Source organism: Camelus ferus, chromosome 4 (assembly GCF_009834535.1).
Source record: "Camelus ferus isolate YT-003-E chromosome 4, BCGSAC_Cfer_1.0, whole genome shotgun sequence".
Classification (NCBI taxonomy): Eukaryota; Metazoa; Chordata; class Mammalia; order Artiodactyla; family Camelidae; genus Camelus; species Camelus ferus.
In genome coordinates this window covers 68,863,618-68,883,485 of record NC_045699.1, presented here as the reverse complement: position 1 = coordinate 68,883,485, position 19,868 = coordinate 68,863,618, and the positions used below count along the sequence as shown (strand labels likewise).

The window sequence follows — 19,868 nt, the reverse complement described above, 5'->3', positions numbered from 1 at the left end:
ACCAGTGTTAAATACCAGATTATGATCCAGTGTTAGAAGCAGGGAGAAGGGTGCGCAGAGCAGGCTGTCCTGTGGGCTGTGGAAGTGTGGAGGGGTCAGGAAAGACTGGAATTGGTTGGGTCGCCGCACTTCAGGGAGAGGGAAGAGCATGTGTGCAGATAAAGGACAGCGCGGGGTCCTGAAGCAGTCAGGGGAGCCTTCTCACAAGGGGAGACATGTGAGCTGGGTCCGGCAAAGAGACAAGGCTGCCAGGCCTGGCTGTAGGGGGCCAGGGGAAGGGCATCCTAGACAGGGCCCCGCTAGCAGAAGGCCCCACAGGGAGAACCAAGAAGCAGCCCCTGTGACTGCAGCAGAGTGAAGAAACGAGAGCGCCAGCAGGAGGGGATGAAAGAGCTGACGCCAAGCCATGAGGTGTCCTGGCTTTGCCTAGGAAGGTCCTGATTTACACCTGTTGTCCCAGTGTAACTCTCAACAGTGGCCTCCATGTCCCTGAAGTGCCACTGAGGCTGCAGCCAGTGAGGGAGAGCTCTTTCCCAGAGAACAGGCTCAGATCAAGGGGGACCATTCCTCCACGCGCCAGGTGGGTGTGTCCCCAGTGCCCAGTGATAAAGATTCCCTTCTTGACCAAACTGTAGCCAGGCTCCGAGCCCTCTTCTCAAGCAGGCCTCAACTTTAGCCTATAAAAACTACAGGCTCTTCAGCACAAGGGACTTCATCCACCTCCCTCCTCTGACATTAAAAGACTTAAACACTAACATCATTTCTAATAGTTCAAGGTCACGTCCTTAGGATGACCCCAGCCCCCCTTAAAGTGCCTGCCTGAGAAAGCTCAAGTCTGCCAAAAGAATTCACTGTTTTAACCAACACCTGATGACAGGCTCCTGGCCACCCTTTCTTGGAGCATTTACTTAGGGCTTACAATTATGAATGCTTCCTCTGTCTCTTTGAGGTGTATTTGTGTCTCCTACAGCTCAGGAGTTTCTTTCTCAAGGACTTGAAGGCCATCTCTTTAAAATGTAATCATCAGGAAGGATCAGGCCTCTGTCTCCCAGTCTCTGTGGGAGGGTAGAAGCCTGACTTCAGTCACTGCCAGCTAGCAGACACAGCTGGCCTCATGAGTATTTACCTTGCCCCACTCTGGAACTTCTCACTTCCCTGAGTCTTTTCAAGCCCCTGCCCTTCCCCATCTCTCTGCTTTCATTCTCCCTTTAAAATACTCAATCACCTCTATACAAATCAAAGTTGCATTCAATTCACCCTGGATCCTCTCCCCTATTGCAATAGTATATGACTAATTAAAATCTGTCCTTACAACTTTAAATAGTGTCTGACTTTATTTATCTTTGACACCAGCTCAGTGGCTGACTCATGGAGCTTCGAGATTATTTCTTATGTTGATAATGTGGTATAGGTCCCCACTCAGCGCACTGTCATGCAACCATTGTACTAATTAAGACAGAGTTGCAAGTGACAGACACTCAAACACTTAACCCAGGTTAGTCAAGAGTAGGAGGAAATTCATTGATTAACACAACGGGGGACCTAATATTAAGATCAGCTTCAGGTATAGTTGGATCTAGGGGCCCAGACAATGTTGTTAAGACTGTCTCTCACTCCCGCTTTCAGTGCTGCTTATCGCTATGTCTATGTTTATAGTTGGCCTCCTTCTCTCTTGCCAGAGTTTCTCTCCACATACTGTAGAGCCAGCTGCTGATTACTATTATATCCTATTCCTTATGCTTGAAATCCAAAAGTATGCCCCCTTCTCTCTCAGCATCTATAGAGTACTCTCATGGAATGATTCTTATTGGCCCTGCCAAGTCATATGCCCACCACTTAGGACCAGTCACTGGCGATAATGAGATGCAGACCATGTTTGGCCTTCTGGTCACATGCTCACACTCTATCTCCCATCACCCTGCAGAGTGAGGGACATAGTTCCTCCAGAACCATACAGGATGGGGAAAAGTCAGTTCCCCAACAGAAAAAGGGATGTTGAGCTCACAAAAACCAAAGCTGTCAGGAGCATATACTGCAGAGCTGGGGGACGGGCAATATGATGGAGGAAGGTAGATGATGGTATCACTGGGAGGTGAGGTAGGGCTGAATGGGGAAGGCCCTAGGCCCTAGGGACACAGTGGAGTGTGAGCAGTGAATGATGAGGTTTTATCGTAGAATAGCCTGAAGCCTTGGTTTGGGCAAGTCAGGAGGGTGTAGGTGCTGGCTCAGAGCCAGAGTGACAAGACACTGTATTTCCATTATTTAATCCTCCAGCCACCTCAGGAGGTGGGTACCGTTATCATCTCCATTATATAGACAGAAAACAGAGTTCAGAGTGGTTCGGTAACTTCACCAGGCTCATGCAGGTAGGAAGGGGCAGTGCTGGTATTTCTGACTCTGACCCAAGCTGGGCCCCTCACAGCCAGAATCTGCACCTCAGACCTCTACTCTGCAGTCATCGTATTTGCAATATGTGAAAATGAATAGAAGGAGGTAAGTGTGTCACCAAGGAGCAACCTTGGACGAGTCTTGCCCGCCTCGAGGCCTCAGTCAACAAATCTCTGAACGGGGCACAATTCTGCAGCCTGAAGTCACTACACCTGGAGATTTGAAGCGCTCAGGGAGCCTCACGCATGCGCGAGGCTGCTGGATTGGGGCGGGTGGTGGGAGCCTAGAGGGGCGTGCCTGCTCCTTGGCTTTCGAAAGTTACCTGGCTGGTGGGAGGTGGGGTTGAGGGAGTTACCGGCTGCGCGCGCGCCGGCCCCGCCCTCAGCCTCTTCAGGCACCTGTTGGCTCGAGGGCCTACTCGGCCGCAGCTGCCGCCCAATAGGCAGCCTCCATGACCCAATCCGGCCCCTCCCACCGTCCTGATCCGCCAATCCACGGATGGCCGTGGGCCCTCTCCCTCGGAGGGCCCGCCCCACCGGGCGCTTCTTCCGGGTGGGGCCCCGGGCCGAGGCGATGGCGCCCTGGGCGCTCCTCAGCCATGGGGTCCTGGTGCGGACCGGTCACACCGTGCTGACCTGGGGGATCACGCTGGTGCTCTTCCTGCATGATACCGGTGAGCCGGACCCCGCGCGACCCCGGACCCACCCAATCCCGCGTGGTTCCTCAGATGTTTGGGTCTCACTGAGTACCCTGCCGAAGCCCGAGAGATCCTGGGATTCAGCGGATCTCCTCCAGCTCCCGAGGCCCCCTCCCCATCTGTCATTCCAAGAGCCGCTTTCTTTCCGCATAACACCCACTTGATCCCTCATTAATCCCAGAATCTTCCTGATCCCAGCCAGATGCCCTGTCTATCCCAGGACACACCCGGTGCCCACCAGATCCGACGACTGACTCTAGCTCCCATCGCCCCTGATCCTGGGACCCTCCCGGTCCTTCCCAGGATTTACTCCCAAGAGGATCAAGTAGATGAAGTACTGGCATCCCTCCCACCCCCGTGGCCACAAGCTGCCCAAGTCCAGGCTCCCCACTCTCAGGCAAGAGAACACTCTATAGGGGAGCAGCCCATCCCCCATGGTCTCATCCTTGATTCTCGTCCTGGTAGCAGCCGTCCATCCCACTAACGCACTTCAATCCTTCCCCATCGTTATCTGCCACAAGCCACCTCCAGCACAAGTTCTCACCCTCCCTTGCTAACACAACCACAGCCCTACCCCTCCCTGTTTTCTCCAGCCTAAGCCCCTGGGCTGGGGGCATTCTCATTTTCCTCCAAGACCGTCTTAAGTCTCTTCCACTGCCCTAGCCCTTTAGCCCCCAAACCTGCTCAGTCTCCCCATCAGAAAGGATCTCCTGAGTGCAACGCCTCTTCCTTCTCCCTTTTACAACCAAGGGGCACCAGAGTTGTCCACACTTTGCTGTCTGGCTGTCTCCTGCCCCTCCTTCCTCAGCCCTCCTACCCTCTTCAGTCACCTCCATGGGCTGGACCCTTCCTGGCGTGGGCTCCCTTATTGTCCCTCTGCAGCATCTCAGCCTGCCGGCCCCGCCCTTCTCTATCTCTGTCTCTTGGGCATCTCAGACCTGGCCAGTCCCTCCCCATCTCAGAGCCAGACCCCTCAGAACCCTCCTCCCTCTCCCACACATCCAGCTAAGTCTGGCTCCTTCACCCCATCTGTCCATCTCCTCCTCCCAACCCTTCTTGACAGTGCCCTTGTCCAGCTGCACTCCTCTCCATCCTGGCTTCCCCTCTGATCCATCTTTATTCAGCAGGAAGAGGACTTTCAGAAATAGATCTGACCCTATAACCTTCCATGGTTCCCTATTGCCCTTCAGAGAGAGTGCAGATGAACTTTTTGTGTGTGTGTGCTGGAACCTGAACTTCTCCCTCCTGTATCCTATGCAGTGGCCACACCTGACCATTCATCAAACCCCATCTCCAGGACTTTGCTCAGCCAGGGACACACTTTCCACCTCCAGCTGCACCCCTCGCCTGCACCCTCTTATTCCGCCGCCCCAGCCTCACTCTCCTCCTCTGACCTCTCCAGCACTGCGGCAGTGGGAAGAGCAGGGGGAGCTGCTCCTGCCCCTCACCTTCCTGCTCCTGGTGCTGGGTTCCCTGCTGCTTTACCTGGCTGTGTCACTCATGGACCCAGGATACGTGAATGTCCAGCCCCAGCCCCAGGTAACCCAGGGGCCCAAACCCCTCCTCCTCCCAACAGTGAACTCAAGGAACTCAGCAGTCTGTAGACTAGATTCTCTGCTGAGGGCTTTCTTAGGGAATCCCAGTGAATCGTCTTGCCAGCCCTAGAACCCTATCCTACAATGAGGCAATTGCCAAGGCCCAGAGAGGGGAAGCAACTGGCAAAGGTCACACAGCCTCACACAGTCTGGGGCACTCTGCCCCACTCTCCTACCTCCATTAAGCATGGAAATGGGCCCCCAAAATGTGCACACCTAGAGCTAAGCTGGTTCCCAAGGGAGACACCCACCAATGTCATCCGCCTCCCAAGGGACCCCCATCTTATACTCTGTATCCCCATTTTCAGGAGGAGGCCAAGGAGGAGCAGACAGCCATGGTTCCTCAGGCCATCCCCCTTCGGCGCTGCAGATTCTGTATGGTGCTGGTGGGTGATGCAGGGACCTCCGTGGGAGGGGTCAGGGGCAATTGTTGATTCTCCTTGGCTTCATCCCTCCTCCAGGAATGCCTCCCAGATGCAGGCCCTGACCTCCCACCCTCATGCGTCCCCTCACTGTTGGGCCCCGAGGGGAGCTGGTGTTGAGGCCCAACTCCCTCTATGTCCACAGCAACCCCTGCGGGCCCGGCACTGCCGTGAGTGCCGACGCTGTGTCCGCCGCTATGACCACCACTGCCCCTGGATGGAGAACTGCGTGGGGGAGCGCAACCACCCGCTCTTCGTGGCCTACCTGGCGCTGCAGCTGGCGGTGCTTCTGTGGGGCCTGTACCTGGCATGGTGGGTTCCCCCAGCACCCTGGGTGTGGGGGAGGGCAGGCAGCACACGCCCACAAGGTATGGAGAGAGCCAGGCTCCCTCTTCGGGGGCCTGGGACCCTCCCCCAAATGGCTCCCTGGGGCACCCCTGCCCTCCTGCAGCTCTGGGTCCCTGTCCCTCCTTCCCTGCAGGTCTGGCCTCCACTTCTTCCAGCCCTGGGGGCTCTGGCTGCGGTCCAGCGGGCTCCTGTTCGCCACCTTCCTGCTGCTGTCCCTCTTCTCCCTAGTGGCCGGCCTGCTCTTGGCCTCACACCTCTACCTGGTGGCCAGCAACACCACCACCTGGGAGTTCATGTCCTCACACCGCATTGCCTACCTCCGCCAGCGCCCCGGCAACCCCTTCGACCGTGGCCTGACCCGCAATGTGGCCCACTTCTTCTGTGGATGGCCCTCGGGGTCCTGGGAGACCCTCTGGGTGGAGGAGGAGGAGAAGGAAGGCAGAAGCCAGGCTGTTTAGGGTCGCTGGAGCCCGGGCCACCACCTTGTGCCTGAAAACCAGAGGGGCTGTACCCAGGGGGGTCGGCCCTCCGAGGGCTTGGGGCTCCTCACTCCTGCCCACTCCTTCCAGGCCTCAGAGCAGAGCTGAGGAACAGAACCCTGCTTCCGTGGGCAGCTCTGCTCCCCAAAGGCAGAAGGGGAAGAAGAGGACCCGTAGGGGTCTTGAGCACAAAGGCTTTGGAGACCTCCACCCAGCTCCCCCCCAAGCAAGGCTGCCTGCAGTGCACAGTTTTATAACTTTAATAATTCATAAAGCAAGTCAAATATTAAAAAAAACAACCCAAACCACTGCTTGCTGTGCCACCCATTATGGTCCAGGTGTCGCAGAGGGTAGAGGAAGGGTCGGCAGGATGGGGGCAGGCAGCACTTGGCCCAGTGACTGAGTGAAGCCCATGACAACAGCCCTGTGGCTGGCACATGAAGTCCCAAGGGCTCCTAAGTAGCGGGCCAGGCCTGGGCCTCTGGGCAGGGTGCCCTGGTGGGCGAGCGGAGGCTCTAGCTGTTAGGGGTACAGGGGTTGGAGGTGCCAGGAGGCCCTCAGGGCTCCAGGAATTGCTCGGACACGAAGTCGAAGTCCCGGAAGGCAGCCTGTTGGCGGGCACTGAGGGGGCTGCGAGGGTCAGGTGGGGTCAGAGAAGGCGGCAGCCCCGTGAACTCGCCCTCGAAGTAGCGCAGGTCTGTGTGGCCACAGAGGGTGGGCACGAAGGGGGGCCGGACGGCACGGGCGAGCAGGGCCTGCCAGTCGGTGGTCTAGGAAGGAGGGTAGAGGTGCCTGAGACGATGGGAACGGCAGCCCCCAGGGGCCCTCGACGCCTCCCACTGAGCCAGGCACCTGGGACCAACCTCTGAGGCCCTGGCCACTCACCCTGAAGAAAGGCTGTGCCTTGATCTCCTCGGCATCCCGCTCGCCCGCCCCCAGGCGCTTCTCCGGGCACTTCTGGAGGAGCTGGGCAGGAGGACAGGTGCTCATCCAGGGCGCTCGGCCCAGGCACTGCCCGCCTCCTCCCCTAACCTCTCAGGTGGGGAGCCTGAGAGCCACCAGCAGCTGGCCCACCCAGCCCTGGGCCCTGCAGTGATTACCTTATGAATGAGATCGAGCCCTTGCAGCGACAGAAAGTGGGGATATGGGGCATCCGCGTTGACAATGCAGTCAAACACCTCCTCTTCAGTGTCCCCTGGGAACGGGCACTGCGGGGAATGGGGACTCAGCAGGGTGCATGGGCCACCCCCAACTCCACCCCGACCTAGAAGCCCCAGCAGCCCCCAGTCCAGCACTCACCTCACCCACCAGCATCTCATAGAGCAGCACGCCCAGCCCCCACCAGTCCACAGCCCGCGTGTAGGCCTCCTGGGTCAGCACCTCGGGGGCCAAGAACTCCGGGGTGCCACAGAAAGTGCTTGTCCGGTCCCCAAAGCCGATCCCTGCAAACCAACATCCACACCCATGCCGGCATGGCATGTCTCATCCATAATAACCTCTGTAGTTCTAAGAATCAGTGACCAGCCCTCATGACCGCATGTACTGAACACCCGTGCTGAGCCCTGCCCCATACCCTCCAAGGTGGGAACGGTTTTATGCCATCTGACTGATGAGGAATATGAGTCTCAGCCAGGCTTGCTTGCCAAGGTCACACAGAAAGCAGAGCCCAGGGGCCTCTCACAGCCCAGGCTCCTCTCTGGCCAAGGGCAAGGGGCTCTTTCAGAGCTTCTAGGGCTGTGAAGGAAAAGCCAATGTGTCCAGCTGGTCCCTAGAAGGACGGCCAGGGAGGCAGATTTCCTGGGAGATGCCACTTGCCCACCACCCTGCAGGCCTGGGCTGAGTGAGCAAGGCTGGAGGAGATGGAATCCTGGACAGGAAATACCCACCTTCCTTACAGAGCCCAAAGTCCGCAATCTTCAGGAAACCCTGGGCATCCAGTAGAAGATTATCCAACTTAAGGTCTCTGAGGGCAAGGGGGGCAGATCAAAGGGGCTGAGAAAGGCTGAGGCCCAGGGAACAGCGGCCCTGCCCCCAAACAGCCCAGGAGGAGGGCAACATCTGCCCCCAACGCCCACTCCCCCAGCATCTTGGGGGCAAGTTACCTGTAAATGATCTTCTGCTCATGTAAGAACTGCAGCCCCAGGACCACACAGGCCAGGTAGAACCTGGAGGGGTGGAATAGGGGGCCAATCAGACCCTGGACTTTGGGGGACAGGGCAGGGAGGCACCAGGATGGCCATGGCCTGGGGACCCCCAGATGTCCTGGCTAGAGTCAGATGTGGGCAAGAAACGTGTGGCGGGGGGGAGGCTCCTCCAGATAACAGCCTCGTACTTGCTGCCAGCTAACAGGCCTGTCCTCCCTGGGCTCGTAGACTGTGCCAGGGATGATAACAAGTGTTCCCACGCCTACCTGGCATCCTCCCAGCAGCCTGCAGTTGATACACATACATGCATCATGCCTATTTTTCAAGTGAGAATCAGAGAATCCAGGTAAACGACCTGCCCAGGGTCACAGAGCTAGTGGCAGAGCTGATATGTGAACCCAGGCTCCAGAGCCCACACTCTGGCTAGAAGTAACAATTCCAGCTGTCAGTCACTTACTGCTCACTTGTCCCTGTGCTCAGCAATTTATAAATGTTATGCTCATCTATGCAACAGGCCTGGGAAAGTTATTATTAGCCCAATTCACAGCTACCTAAGTTGAGGTCCATAGTGACAAATGCTGTGAGGGTTGAGAACAAGGATTTGAACCTGGGCCTCCCTGACTCCGTGTGCATCTGCTGACGGGCACTCTGGAGGAAGCAGGATGAAGGGATGAAGGGTACAGGGAACCAGGGAAGGCTTGCTGAAAGAGGCAGACAGGGGAGATGGGAACGCACCGGGCCTGGGGCTCAGGGAAGACATCCTCATGGATCTGCATCATGAGGTCACCACCTGGTGCAAACTCAGTCACGAAGCAGGCATGGCTGGAGGTCTGGAAGCAGGCAAGGAGGGAGAGCAGGAAGGGGTGCCCCGTGCGGCTCACGGCCTCCAGGATCCGCTTCTCACAGTAAAGGCTGCAGGGGAGGGTGTGGGTTTTAGAGGGAAGGAGGGAACCCAAAAGGGAAGGAAAACCTCCCCGAGTTGTGCCCTGTCACCCACACAACACCCCTGGCTCACTGACTCTTAAGTCAAAGTGCCAGGCAGGCAGAGTGAGGGTTTACATGTATCAGGGGCTCACATGGGTCATTGAACCATACAACCACCCTGTCCCCATTTCACAGATGTGGAAGCTGAGGTGCACAGAAGAGCACACAGTTAACAACTGCAGTTGCCAAAAAGAGAACCCAGGCCTGGCTGGTCCCACAGGGAGGGTCACCTCTTCAAAGCCCCAGCAGCATTCAGCTGCCTCCTGGGGCCAGCAGCCTAGGCCTGCAATCCTGGGTACCCTCTGGGTACCCGGGTGCCTGGCGCCCCCTGGCCTCACCACACACCTCTCTATCTCATCCCGGCTCAGCACCTCCTGCTTCTTCAGGGCTTTGATGGCATAGTATTTCCCCGTCCCCTTGAACTGGACCAGGAGGACCTGGGGACCAAAGAGAGGTGGGGCTCCAGGTGGGCAGTACAGGAGCACCTACTTCCCCCACCCACTACCCCACAGATCCCAGTGTCCCCCAGCTCGTGTGCTGGGGCCTGCCCACCCCCTTCACTACGCCCTCCTCAGGCCCAGACTACCTTCCCAAAGTGTCCCCGGCCCAGCACAGCCAAGCAGCGGAAGTCCTGAAGCCGGGGGGCTTTCCTGCAAGAAAGAGGGTACAGGAAGCCCCTGGGGTCAAGGGCTGGGCCTCCATTATGAGCCGCTCCAAACCCTCCATTCCGGGTCCTGGGCTGTCCCCACCTGCGGGGCAGGAGGGGCCGGGGCTGGACATCCGAGCCTGGGCTCCTAGGACTGCAGTTTCCTGGAGCCTGGTATGTGATCTGAACTCAGTAATGTGAGTTGAGACTGAGCCAACGCGCTCGGAGTTATGTATGAACGTATGACATGCAACCACTCAAGTGAGTGGATAAATGTCTCAAACACCAAGGTGAGCCTGCCAAGGGTACCTGGTGGCTGAGGCGGGCAGAGATGGTCCAAGTCGAGTCCTGGGCTCCATGTGAGGGCGTTTGGTGCGCTGTGAGGGCAGAGGGACTCAGGGAAGAGCAGGGTTTCCTTTCCTCTTTCCCTCCAGCCCTGCCACTCCCCCCCAGGCAGCCCCCAGGGGTCAACAGTCCTGCCTTCCCTTACCGGCATCTCCTCGGGGGGAGGCTCCTGGGGCAGGTAGAGGCGCGGGGGCTTAGGTGGGGGTTGGATCTCTTCTCTCAAGTGGGTCTTCTTGGGTGGGAAATTACTGTAGGGAGGAAGTAGACACATGACCAGGCACAGGCAGGTGGAACAGCATGGGGGATAGACACACAGCAGTGCGAGACAGACAGAAGGATCAGAGGGTGAGCGACGGGGACAGGCACCGTCAGCATCTGGAGAGAAGTGATGCCACGGAGAAGCAGGCATCCTGGGGCGAAGCTCCTCACCTGGGCGAGGCAGGGTCGTCTGCCCCCGGGGGTGTGGCTGGGGTCTGCGAGCACCCTTTGGGGGGGCTGATTGTGCTTGGGGAGCTGCAGGGGGGCAGCAGGCTCATGACCAAGCGCCCCCAGGCGGCCATGCTGAGGTTCATCTGGGAAGCCCTCAGGAAGTCCTGACCTGGGGCAAAAGGGGGCTCAGTCCCGGGGTCTCCTGCCCACCCCGGCCCTGATCCCCTGCTCCCTACTCGCACAGCCGTCTCCATTCCACCTCTGCGTTTCGAGAAAATGCGTTTCTGCCTCTGCAGCCGGGGTCGCCTCTCAATGACAGGGTCACAGAAGGTCACCTGTGGGGGCAGGGGGCAGAGCTGAAGACCAGTCTCCTCCCACCCCATCTGCCACAGGCACCTCCTCAACCTCCAAGATTCCATCCTGAGCCCAGGTCAACAGATGCAAGAGCCAGAAGGCCCCAGAGAGATGGATTCAGCAACCTCCTTGGTACCAGTGGGGAAACTGAGGCCTGGAGAAGAGAGGGACTTGTTCAGGGTCACACACGAGGCAAGGCATCCAGGACAAGGAATGCCGGCCTCTAGACTCCTGTGAGGTCCTCAGAGACGGGCTGGGAGTCCTCCATTCCTGGAGATCTCTTCCCTCGGGGCCTCAATTTCCACTCCAATGTGTGAGTGGGTGGAAGAGTCTCAGAGGCCCTTCTAGGTCAAACAGAGCCAGGGGCCCACGAGGTCAGAGGGCAGGGGCCAGTAGGCACCTGGGCAAAGAGCAGCCCCTGCGGCACCAGGCTGAGGGAGAGCTGGTGACAGGCATTGTCCAGGAAGTCCTCCAGCCTCAGGAAGGCCACGCCGCACAGCTGCCGCCAATCCCGCCAGTGTACCCCGATCTCCAGCTCTCGCGCCTACACCAGGGAGGCCAGGTTGAGGGGTAGAGCGTGGCACCAGCCCTGACCCGGCCAGCCTTCCACCCTGTGGCCCAGGGTCACCCTTGACCACACAAGGGCCAGCCTCACCCGCTCCAGGGGAACAACAAAGGTCTGATCCCAGGACTGCTTGGCCACAGGTCCCCAGCCCGTCTGGCCTACAAAACGATTGTCCACCTTCAGCACAGCCAGCACCTCACCTGCAGGGCCAGAGCCGGGACTCAGGGCAGGCCGGGAGTGGGGGTCCTTTGCTGCTCCCCTAGCTCCCTGTGCCCCCTACTCACTGGCCAGCTCGCCTCCTCCACGCTGCTGCTTGGCCCTGCTCCGAAGCCAGCCCTGAGAAGGGCTCCCGGCCAGGGCAGCCACCGGGGAACGTCCAGGCACAGCTGTCAGCAGCTGCTCACAACCCAGGAGGCGGACCTGCAGCGTCCCTGTCAGGGAGTGTGGTGGGGGGACGTCATCAGGTGCCATCCTCCAACGGGACACTGCGACCGGGGAATGCTACCTTCTCCTGGAGGTAGCTAAACCCAGACCCCACCCACATTAGGCCTCGGCAGCCACCTGCCACCCTTCGGGCAGACCAACTGGTCCTCCCCTCCTGAGCACTCTCCATGTGTTGGGAGGAGCAGGGACACACAGGCAGAGGAGTGAGACTCAGACCTCGGCCAGGCCGCACAGAGCCCCAGAGCATGGAGCCATGCTGCCCAGGATGCAGGGCCCAGGGAGCACCATGGGATGAGAACTCCGGGGGGAGCAGGATGCCTGGCTGCCTGTCCTGCCCCCGCTCCTCCCTGGGCCTGTTTCCCCATCTGTACAGGGGAAAACAGCGCCAGCTCAGCCCCACCTCCTGCAGTGGGTTCAAGCATATTTTGCGAACCAAGTGGATTCATGTTTAAGGTCATTAGAGATTTGTCCCTCAAAGAGCAGAGGAAGCAGTGAGACTCTAGCAAATTTTGAGGACATATACTGGGCCTAAGAGCACCATTTTGGTTGTCTGGGCCTGGGGGGTGTCCAAGAGACCTTATAATCCAAGGCAGTGCCCAGGGTGAAAAGATCATGTTAGGAGGAAAGACTGGAAGAAAGCAAGTGTTTAGCCAGGAGACAGGATATGGGGTGACCCCAAGTACCTGAATTCTAGGCCTTATAATAAGTCTTTACCCCAGCCTTCCCCAGGTTGTCTACTTGGCCAACTCCCATAAGCCCTTCCAGGCCAAACTCAGACACCACCTCTTCCAGGAAGCATTCCTCGATTTCCCCAAGGCCAGGTGAGGGGAACCATCCAGCTCTGTGCCTCCCTTCTCAGCTCTGCTCACAATGGAATGTGGCCTGTCTACCCTGCACCAGCTCTCTGTGGGCCAGTGCTGGGCTCTCTAGCTGGCGTTGTGTCCCAGATGGGAAGCTCAGGGCTCCTAAAATTGACACTGTCAGATTATTTGTTGATTGCAATTCAGCTGCCACTACAAGAGACAGGTCCAGCTTGGAATAAGAAAGAACTTTCAAATAGTCCAAACTGCCCAGGACTGGGTATCAAGGCCTCCGGGGCTGCGAGCTCCCTAACACTGATACTTTAAATAATCTCATGGTTACTTATTCACTTAAATGATAGCTTCACTGACTGAGCGCTATCTGTGCCTTCAAAGCACTTAGCACTTCACATGCAACAACTCACTGACTTTTCACAGCAACCTTATGAAGTAGGTAATATTATCACCTCCATTTTACAGAATGATAAACTGAGGTTTGGAGAGGGGATGTCAGTTGCACAAGGTCACACAGTTAGGGGATGGTGAAGCCAGGATTGGAAATCTTCTCTGAAGTTCTTCCCCACTGTGTTTCAGGGTCCTCCCTGGGAGGGAAGGAGAGCTCAGAAGTAGGAGGGACTCCCTGCTACCTGTCATGGCAGTGGGCTTCACAAGGGTCCCTGAAGGCTGGGGGTTCCTGGACACAGCAGTCCGCAGCTCCCGGGCCACTCTGCCACGCAGAGGGTGGGCAGGAGGTAGCCCCTCCAGTAGCTTCTCCAAGGCCAGCCGCAGGAGGTCCAGTTTCTGGGAGGACTCCTGGAGCTGGGCCTGAGCCTGCAGAAGGGAGACAGGCAGGGGAGACAGGCCCATAGGGTAATGGTGGGGACAGTGGCTCAGGCCACCTGGAGACACCCATGTTGAGGTCTAGACAAGAATGTGCCTCTTGTTTCCCCACTGCCACCCTGCACGACCAGTCCAGTGGTGTCCCCTGCCAGTGCACAGGGTGGAGTGGGAACTAGCAGGCCCTCAGAGAGGAGAAGCAATGGGAGGGGACCATGGTCTGACCTCGGCCAGCACCTTGCGGTCCTGTGTTCGCCCGCTACCAAGCAGCTTCACCACGTTCTTGGCACCCTCGGCCACAGCAGCCTCAACGTGCAGTCGATGCCGCAGCTCCTCTACCAGCAGCTCAGGACCTGGGAGGAGGGGGCCAGCCCTCAGGCCCATGCCCTGCTCTGCCCTGCCCATCCCCATTTCTCAAGGCCTCACCTGGCTCAGGGGACCCGCTGGCCTCCAAGCTGCTGATCTTCATTCGCAGCAGGGCCACCTTCAGCTGGCTGTCCTGTAGCATCTGCTGGGCGGCTGCCAGGAGCTTCCTCTCCTATGAGGTTGTGACGTTTGCCCCATCAGGCCAGGACTAGGCCAGAGCTTCCCTGGTCAGCCCAGGGACTGAAGCAAGCCTCCCCATCAGTCCAGGGTTGAAGCTAAGCCTCCCTCGGTAGCCCAGATACTATAGCCAAGCCTCCCTTTTTAGACTAGGTCTGGGACAGAGCCTCCCCAATCAGACCAGACAAGGAAGAGCTAAGCTCAAGTCTCCCTTATCGGATCAGGGTGCGCTCCCACCTTATGCTGGGAGTTGGGACAGGACCTGGACCGTCCCTACTAGACTTGGGACTTAGACTGGTTTTTTGTCTTCTCTGTTAGACAAGTCATGTCATTCCCACCAAGCTGAGATTTGGGGCTGTACCTCCCCCATCAGACTGAGGGTTGGGAGTGTCTCCCTTACAGGGTCAATGGCTGGGTTGCATTTCCCTATCCGGACAGGGCTGGATCACCACCTTCCCTAATAATCTGAGAGCCAAATCTCCTCCCATCAGATTCCAGGCGCCTTACCTTGGGGGTGCCACTGGCGTACGTGTGGGTCATGTTCTCAGCCCCCTGCTTTACCTTCAGCTCTACCTGCAGCTGCCTCTGTAGAGCCTCCAGGTGCCGGGCCCTTGGCTGCTCCGCCAGTGGCTGAGGTCCTGAGGCCGCCGGTTCTGTGTGCACAGAGTGTGGGGCACGTGAACACCTCACCCGGAGCCAAGTGGCCCCCATGGCCTACCTCTCTCCTCCCCTCCCCTCCTGGGCAGGGGCTAACTGAGGAGGCTCTGAGAGTGTTCAGGGCCAAGGCCAAGGAGCTGGGTCAGCTTGCTGCCTCCTGTCCCCGGGGAACCTACTCAGACTCCTCACTCACCAGCCGGGCCAGGCCCGGGGCTGGGCAGCAGGATGCGGGCATGCAGCTCCCGCAGCTCCCCATGCAGCTGCTCCAGACGGCGGTTGGAGGCCCGCAGCAGCTGCTGCACGTGGCCCAGGTGGCGGCGGTCTGTGGCCACCCGCCGCAGGTTCTCCACCCCCTCCTTGATTTTCAGCTCCTTCTGGATGGCCCGGCGGATCACCTCTTTCTCATCCTCTGGGGGCCGCTGGGCCACCCCGGGCTGTGGAAAGGTAAAGGAGTCATGCCTCTCAGTCGCAGCCTCCACGGCCTCAGCTCACTACAGATGGAGGGGGAGGGAGGCACCCAGGACTGACACTCAGGGTTTGCGAAGCATCTCTGACCTTAGCTAGCATCCCTAAGGCAGATGGAAACCCCAAGGCTGTTTATCCATCCCATGCTCCTGTCCTTTGCCATTAGGGAGAAGGGTAAGGGGGAAAATTGTTAATGTTTTACATGGTGTTCTAAGAGCTCCACGTACATTAACCTGTCAATCCTGACAGCAACCCTATGAGGTAGGTTTATTATCCCCATTTTATAGATGAGGAAACTGAGACACAGAGAGGTTAAGTAATTTGCCCAAGGTCACAACAGAGAAGGAGATGCACCATCCCTTGGGCCCCAGCCTCTCCCTGCCAGCCACATTTAATCAGGCTGCTCTAAGTCTGGGATCCAGGCTACAGTCTGGGGCCCAGAAAAATGTCTCAGCACTGAGACAGGGCCTCCCGAGGTCACGCAGACAGGGCAGCCTGCGACCTAAGTAGAGGCCAGGGCTGTTCCCCTGACATTCTGACGCCTCAGGTGGCAAAGCAGAGGCACAGCGGGGCCGAGAAGGTATCCGGGGGCCACTCCCAGCTCAGCTCCTGGGAGGAAGTAGAAGGCTCTCTCACTATTTCACACCAAGTGGGAACAAGAAAGAGGAAAACCTCCTTCCCAGAGGCCATTTCAAACCAACCAGTGCCAAAGCTGACCTCAGCTCAGGGTAACCCATAACGCCCCCACCCCAAGGACTCTCGCAGAGTCTCCATCTTACCTCTCGGCTCTCCATCTTCTGAGCCCAGTGGGAGGGGTGACCACCCCAACCTCAGGGACCCCCCCCCCAGGCCTCCGTGGCCTGCTGGCCCCTCTGTCTAAGGGCAGGGGCGGGGCTCAGGAAATCCTTTGACGGCCCTAGGCCAGAGGGCCAGAGCCAAAGGCCTGAGCAAACAAAGATCCCATGGAGCAGGGGGCCCGGCACCGGGGTCCTGAGTCACCCAGCTGCCGCTGCTGGGCGGAGGTTAACAGGAAATCGGAAAATGTGTACAAGCCACTGCTGGAACAGGCAGAGGGACCTCCGCAGGAAGGGGGAGGGAGGGCGCAGACGTAGCCCTGAAAGTTGCCCAAGGGGTGGGGGCACTCGAGGAGTCTTGTCCAGGAGGCCTCACCCTTGAGCAGAGCCCATGGTCCTGCCTGTTCTGGGCTGGAATCATGCCATGTGCGCACACACCTCTCCCTTTCATCTCTGCTGCTGGGACCTTATCTTGCACACAAACATCCCCACCCCCATTTGCTTTGGGCTAGAACTCCTCCTCTCCCTCCCCAGTAAAAGACAGGCACATAGCCTTGGCCCCTGTGCCCATGTGAACATATTGCCAGCTCTGGCAGGAACCCTGCCCCCTGGCCATTTGGGCTGGAACCCTCAGTGTACCGGATGGTTCCTGCCCGGGCGCTGGGATAGGCCTCTTCCCATAGCATCCCTGCTCCCAGCAGGCAGGATGCCTGTGTGCTCTGGAAAGGACCCCACAAGTGCGTGGGATGGGCTCCCTAGGCCCTGCCACATATTCTTCTCTCCCCAGGACCGGTCCCAATGTGCCCGCCCGAGCACTCCTTTGCTTTCCCAGCGCATGTCCATCGGCCTTAGAGTCCCACCTGGAAGAATCGATTTTAGGAAACCGCGGGGCCCACCCTAGTGGCCCTGACGCCGGATTCAGGCGTGCTCATGGGCCGGCCTGACTGGAGGCTCTGAGCCACTTGCAGGTGACTTCTTCCCTTCTTCCCGGGGGTCGTGAATGACTTCCCCCCAGTGCTCAGGTCTGCCCTGCGAAGGTGTAGGGGGACCCAGGGCAGGGTCTGGGGAGGGACACGAGGAGGGGCTGGGGACGCGACCAGAACTCGGGGCGCCAGGGGCAGTGAATGAGGCTCCCCCCACCCCCTCGGCTCGAGCTCGCAGCCCGTCTCCTCCGGGCGCCGTTCACCTGCTGCGGCGCCCCCTCCTCCATGGCGCCGCTCCCGCCGCACGGCCCCTCCTCTCGACCACTCCAGTTCCGGAAGCCCTGGCCCCTCCGTCAGGGCTTTCAAACTTGAAACTTCCCGGGAAGCGGCGCTGGAGTCGCGGGATCGGGCGCCCCCTCCCGAGGTCCGCTGGCCCTCGCGGGACCTGGGATCAGCGCCGCCTCTCGGCCGCGCCGCATCGGCGCCACTACTGACCCCGAGGCCCCAGAGCCTCCTCCAGATCCGACCTTCCGCGGGACTTGGAACCCAATGCCCCTCTTCTTCCAGCTCCGTACGACAGCGTCCCCAACCCCAGGATACAAGGGCAGGAAGGGACATTCCCGGGCCGGGGTTCTCCAGTTGCCCCGCCGCGCACCCAGAGGGGCGGACTCGGGGTGCCGGGAGATAGCGCCGCCTGCCGGTCGCGGGGCAACACCTGTGTGGCCGATCTACTCCCGGCTGGTCAGCCTCCTCTTCCTCGGAACCCCGCCACGACCTGGCTCCTTCCTGGAGATTTCTCTCCGATGTCGTTGGTGTAAAATGTGCAAACCACATACCCATAGCCCCCCCCCCCAGGGAGTGTTGGCCCTGTTTATAGTCACTATACGAACATGTGCGTCGGAAAACAATAAAGCCTCACTCAAATTATACCAAATCACATCAAATTAGAAATGAATCCGGAAATCTCTCAGGACCCCCATCCTATCCCTTGACCAGACTGGAGCTTTCTGGTTCAACCAGAGCTGTTCAGCCTTTGCCCAAAAGGGCTCACCTAAACAGAAGACACATTTACACCTTAATAGCCATAATCTAAGGAAAGTAACTAGCCTGTGCCAGGCGTCCTGGCAACGGCTTGCCTATATTGGGGGTCCTGGTTCTTTACTGCCTAGTCGAGGGCTGTTTAGCCACCTCCTGGCATCCTGTGCTTATCAGCACTTTGTGCCAGGACATCACTGGAAGGAGCTTCATCCAAGGGCCCAAAAGTGAATAAAGGGTCAAATATTGAAGGCGGCTTATTTGCTGATTTGGAAGAGGTGCTGTCCATTGCTTTTACTGGAGGAAATCATGTCAGCTCCACTTTGACCACCTCCTTCACAGTGGACTGGAAAGTGAGACCAGCAAAACATGGGCAATCCTGGGGTTGTTCTGCAATGGGAAATGCAATAGGAAATACCACTTGACATCAACATATGCAAAGGCAACTTGGTTCAGTGGGGGACACAACTTCATAATTAGAGGCAAGTGCGACACACATATACAAATCAGAGATGTTGAAGGCTAGACATCTAATACCTAGTAAGCTAGCCAGGCACACAGTAGGCTCTTTTAAATGGGGGTTATGGAGCTGTCCTTAGCTGAACGTTAACAATTGAAGCAAAAAGACTATCAGGTTGCAGGTTTGAAGGAAAAAAAACATCAAACAAGCAAAGCCCTTTCAGAAGGGTGTCTATTCCCCACCTTGAGGACCACTTATCCAGTCCTACAGCCAGGAAGTTGAATTATGTGGAAGAACTCAATGATTTTTCAAGTTTGCTGTGAAGTGTTTCACTGCCTCACCAACCAAGCAGTGAAAGAGAAAGGCGTTCAGAAGCAGAATACATTCACCTTTCCTAATGAATCCTAGGTTGGGCAAACCTACAGTACTGGGCTGACGGATGGGTCTGGCCAGATAGCTGCCCCTTACATGTCTTATGGTGATGGTACTTCATGAAATTGTAATTCTTAGGAAAACAAGTTCACAGTCAACATCCAAGGGATATTAAGTATCGCAAACCAACTCTCTGGCTAACTGGCTATTAAAATTGTTACATCAACCTGACAGGAACTGTCTCAGCAGGGTACATAAGGAAACATTTTCCCCTTTCTATACCCTTTTTGCCCCCTCTCAATATTACAAACATCAACCCATCTACATTTAGATTTGCCTTCCTTGGGTATCAGAGTACAACATGCCACCAACCAATCAAGCTGGCAAATACTGTCCACTATCCTTGTTCTAATCACAAAATGGCAGTCCCTTTCCCCAGACCCATTATAAACTCTAAGTAAGTCTTCTTTAAATACAGCCACATATACAAGAGGGAATGGTAACTGCTAGGGTGGGGGACACTTTAAAATAAGATGTCCTTCTTAAATAATTACAATAATTTGCTGTTTATTCATCTGCAGGAGAGCCTGTCTCAATCTTCAGGAAACCCTGAATCTTCATTCTTGGCAACAGAATTGCATTCTTGCAACGGCCAGAATAGGTTTGTAACGAAATCTAAAAAGGCAGAGAAACCAAACCTGTTTACTGGACCAAGTGAAGCCATGTAACTAGTTGTGCTATAAACAGTAATCATAGAACATACCTTTTATCACCCAAACAGCTAACCCAAGTGGAGCAGGTCAGATGTAATGCAAATTTGTCAGCCCAACAAAACATTTAGGTACTCATTCTGTGGACATTTAAATCCTACATTTTAGAGCCAGAGTCACATGAAATAGTAATGGCCTGTCGTGGAGATCAGGGAGAACAGATTAAGTCTTTTAAAAATCAGTACCTCATTGGACAAACCTCAACTGCAGTGTTCCTTAAGGTTTTGAAATTAAATGCAAAGACACACTATAAGCTATTGACTTCTACGCCCCCAATTCATATAGTGATTAATTTCCTCTCATAAGCAGAGAATGGTACAGCTTTGGAAGAGGATGACCCAGAAACTATCTCAACAGCCACTATTTATTCTT

At 57.1% G+C, this 19,868-nt stretch overlaps 2 protein-coding genes across 9 annotated transcripts; one reads left to right on the top strand and one right to left on the bottom strand.

The window, feature by feature from the left end:
• Window positions 1-2,911: 2,911 nt before the first annotated feature.
• ZDHHC12 (zinc finger DHHC-type palmitoyltransferase 12) lies at window positions 2,912-6,239 on the top strand. 5 transcript variants are annotated; one of them, XM_006181904.3, is made up of 5 exons: window positions 2,912-3,061; window positions 4,488-4,624; window positions 4,989-5,066; window positions 5,248-5,414; window positions 5,584-6,239. In XM_006181904.3, exons 1-5 carry the CDS (start codon window positions 2,962-2,964, stop codon window positions 5,906-5,908), a joined length of 807 nt encoding a protein of 268 aa, XP_006181966.1. In that variant the 5' UTR covers window positions 2,912-2,961; the 3' UTR covers window positions 5,909-6,239. The 5 variants fall into 5 exon arrangements, with proteins under 5 accessions (XP_006181966.1, XP_032334474.1, XP_014412379.1 ...); XM_032478583.1 differs by lacking the exon at window positions 4,488-4,624 and adding an exon at window positions 3,284-3,482 and having other exon boundaries at window positions 2,919-3,061; XM_014556893.2 differs by having other exon boundaries at window positions 2,921-3,061; window positions 4,596-4,624.
• On the bottom strand, window positions 6,174-17,478 carry PKN3 (protein kinase N3). 4 transcript variants are annotated; one of them, XM_032478579.1, is made up of 22 exons: window positions 17,123-17,146; window positions 14,871-15,111; window positions 14,528-14,673; window positions 13,904-14,015; window positions 13,703-13,830; window positions 13,288-13,471; window positions 11,681-11,827; window positions 11,487-11,596; window positions 11,232-11,375; window positions 10,737-10,812; window positions 10,478-10,646; window positions 10,194-10,296; window positions 10,013-10,080; window positions 9,644-9,707; window positions 9,403-9,494; window positions 8,809-8,985; window positions 8,032-8,094; window positions 7,816-7,892; window positions 7,229-7,371; window positions 7,030-7,137; window positions 6,815-6,895; window positions 6,187-6,699 (listed from the first exon to the last, which is right to left on the bottom strand). In XM_032478579.1, the coding sequence occupies exons 1-22, from the start codon at window positions 17,144-17,146 to the stop codon at window positions 6,487-6,489; spliced, it is 2,670 nt and encodes an 889-aa protein (XP_032334470.1). In that variant the 3' UTR covers window positions 6,187-6,486. The 4 variants fall into 4 exon arrangements, with proteins under 4 accessions (XP_032334469.1, XP_032334466.1, XP_032334468.1 ...); XM_032478578.1 differs by having other exon boundaries at window positions 6,174-6,699; window positions 10,478-10,812; window positions 11,487-11,554; window positions 17,123-17,478; XM_032478575.1 differs by having other exon boundaries at window positions 6,174-6,699; window positions 10,478-10,812; window positions 17,123-17,475.
• Between the last annotated feature and the right edge of the window lie 2,390 nt (window positions 17,479-19,868).

Bases quoted from the DNA above. Each gene is read 5' to 3' on its own strand.
- ZDHHC12 (XM_006181904.3), top strand. From the start codon at position 2,962: ATGGCGCCCTGGGCGCTCCTCAGCCATGGGGTCCTGGTGCGGACCGGT. The intron at 5,067-5,247 runs GTGGGTGATGCA...CTATGTCCACAG, and splicing joins GCAGATTCTGTATGGTGCTG to CAACCCCTGCGGGCCCGGCA. The intron at 5,415-5,583 runs GTGGGTTCCCCC...CCTTCCCTGCAG, and splicing joins TGGGGCCTGTACCTGGCATG to GTCTGGCCTCCACTTCTTCC.
- PKN3 (XM_032478575.1), bottom strand. From the start codon at position 17,146: ATGGAGGAGGGGGCGCCGCAGCAG. The intron at 10,813-11,231 runs GTGCCTACTGGC...CTGCCCCCACAG, and splicing joins AGGGGCTGCTCTTTGCCCAG to GTGACCTTCTGTGACCCTGT. The intron at 10,297-10,477 runs GTGAGGAGCTTC...TCCTCCCTACAG, and splicing joins GACGACCCTGCCTCGCCCAG to TAATTTCCCACCCAAGAAGA.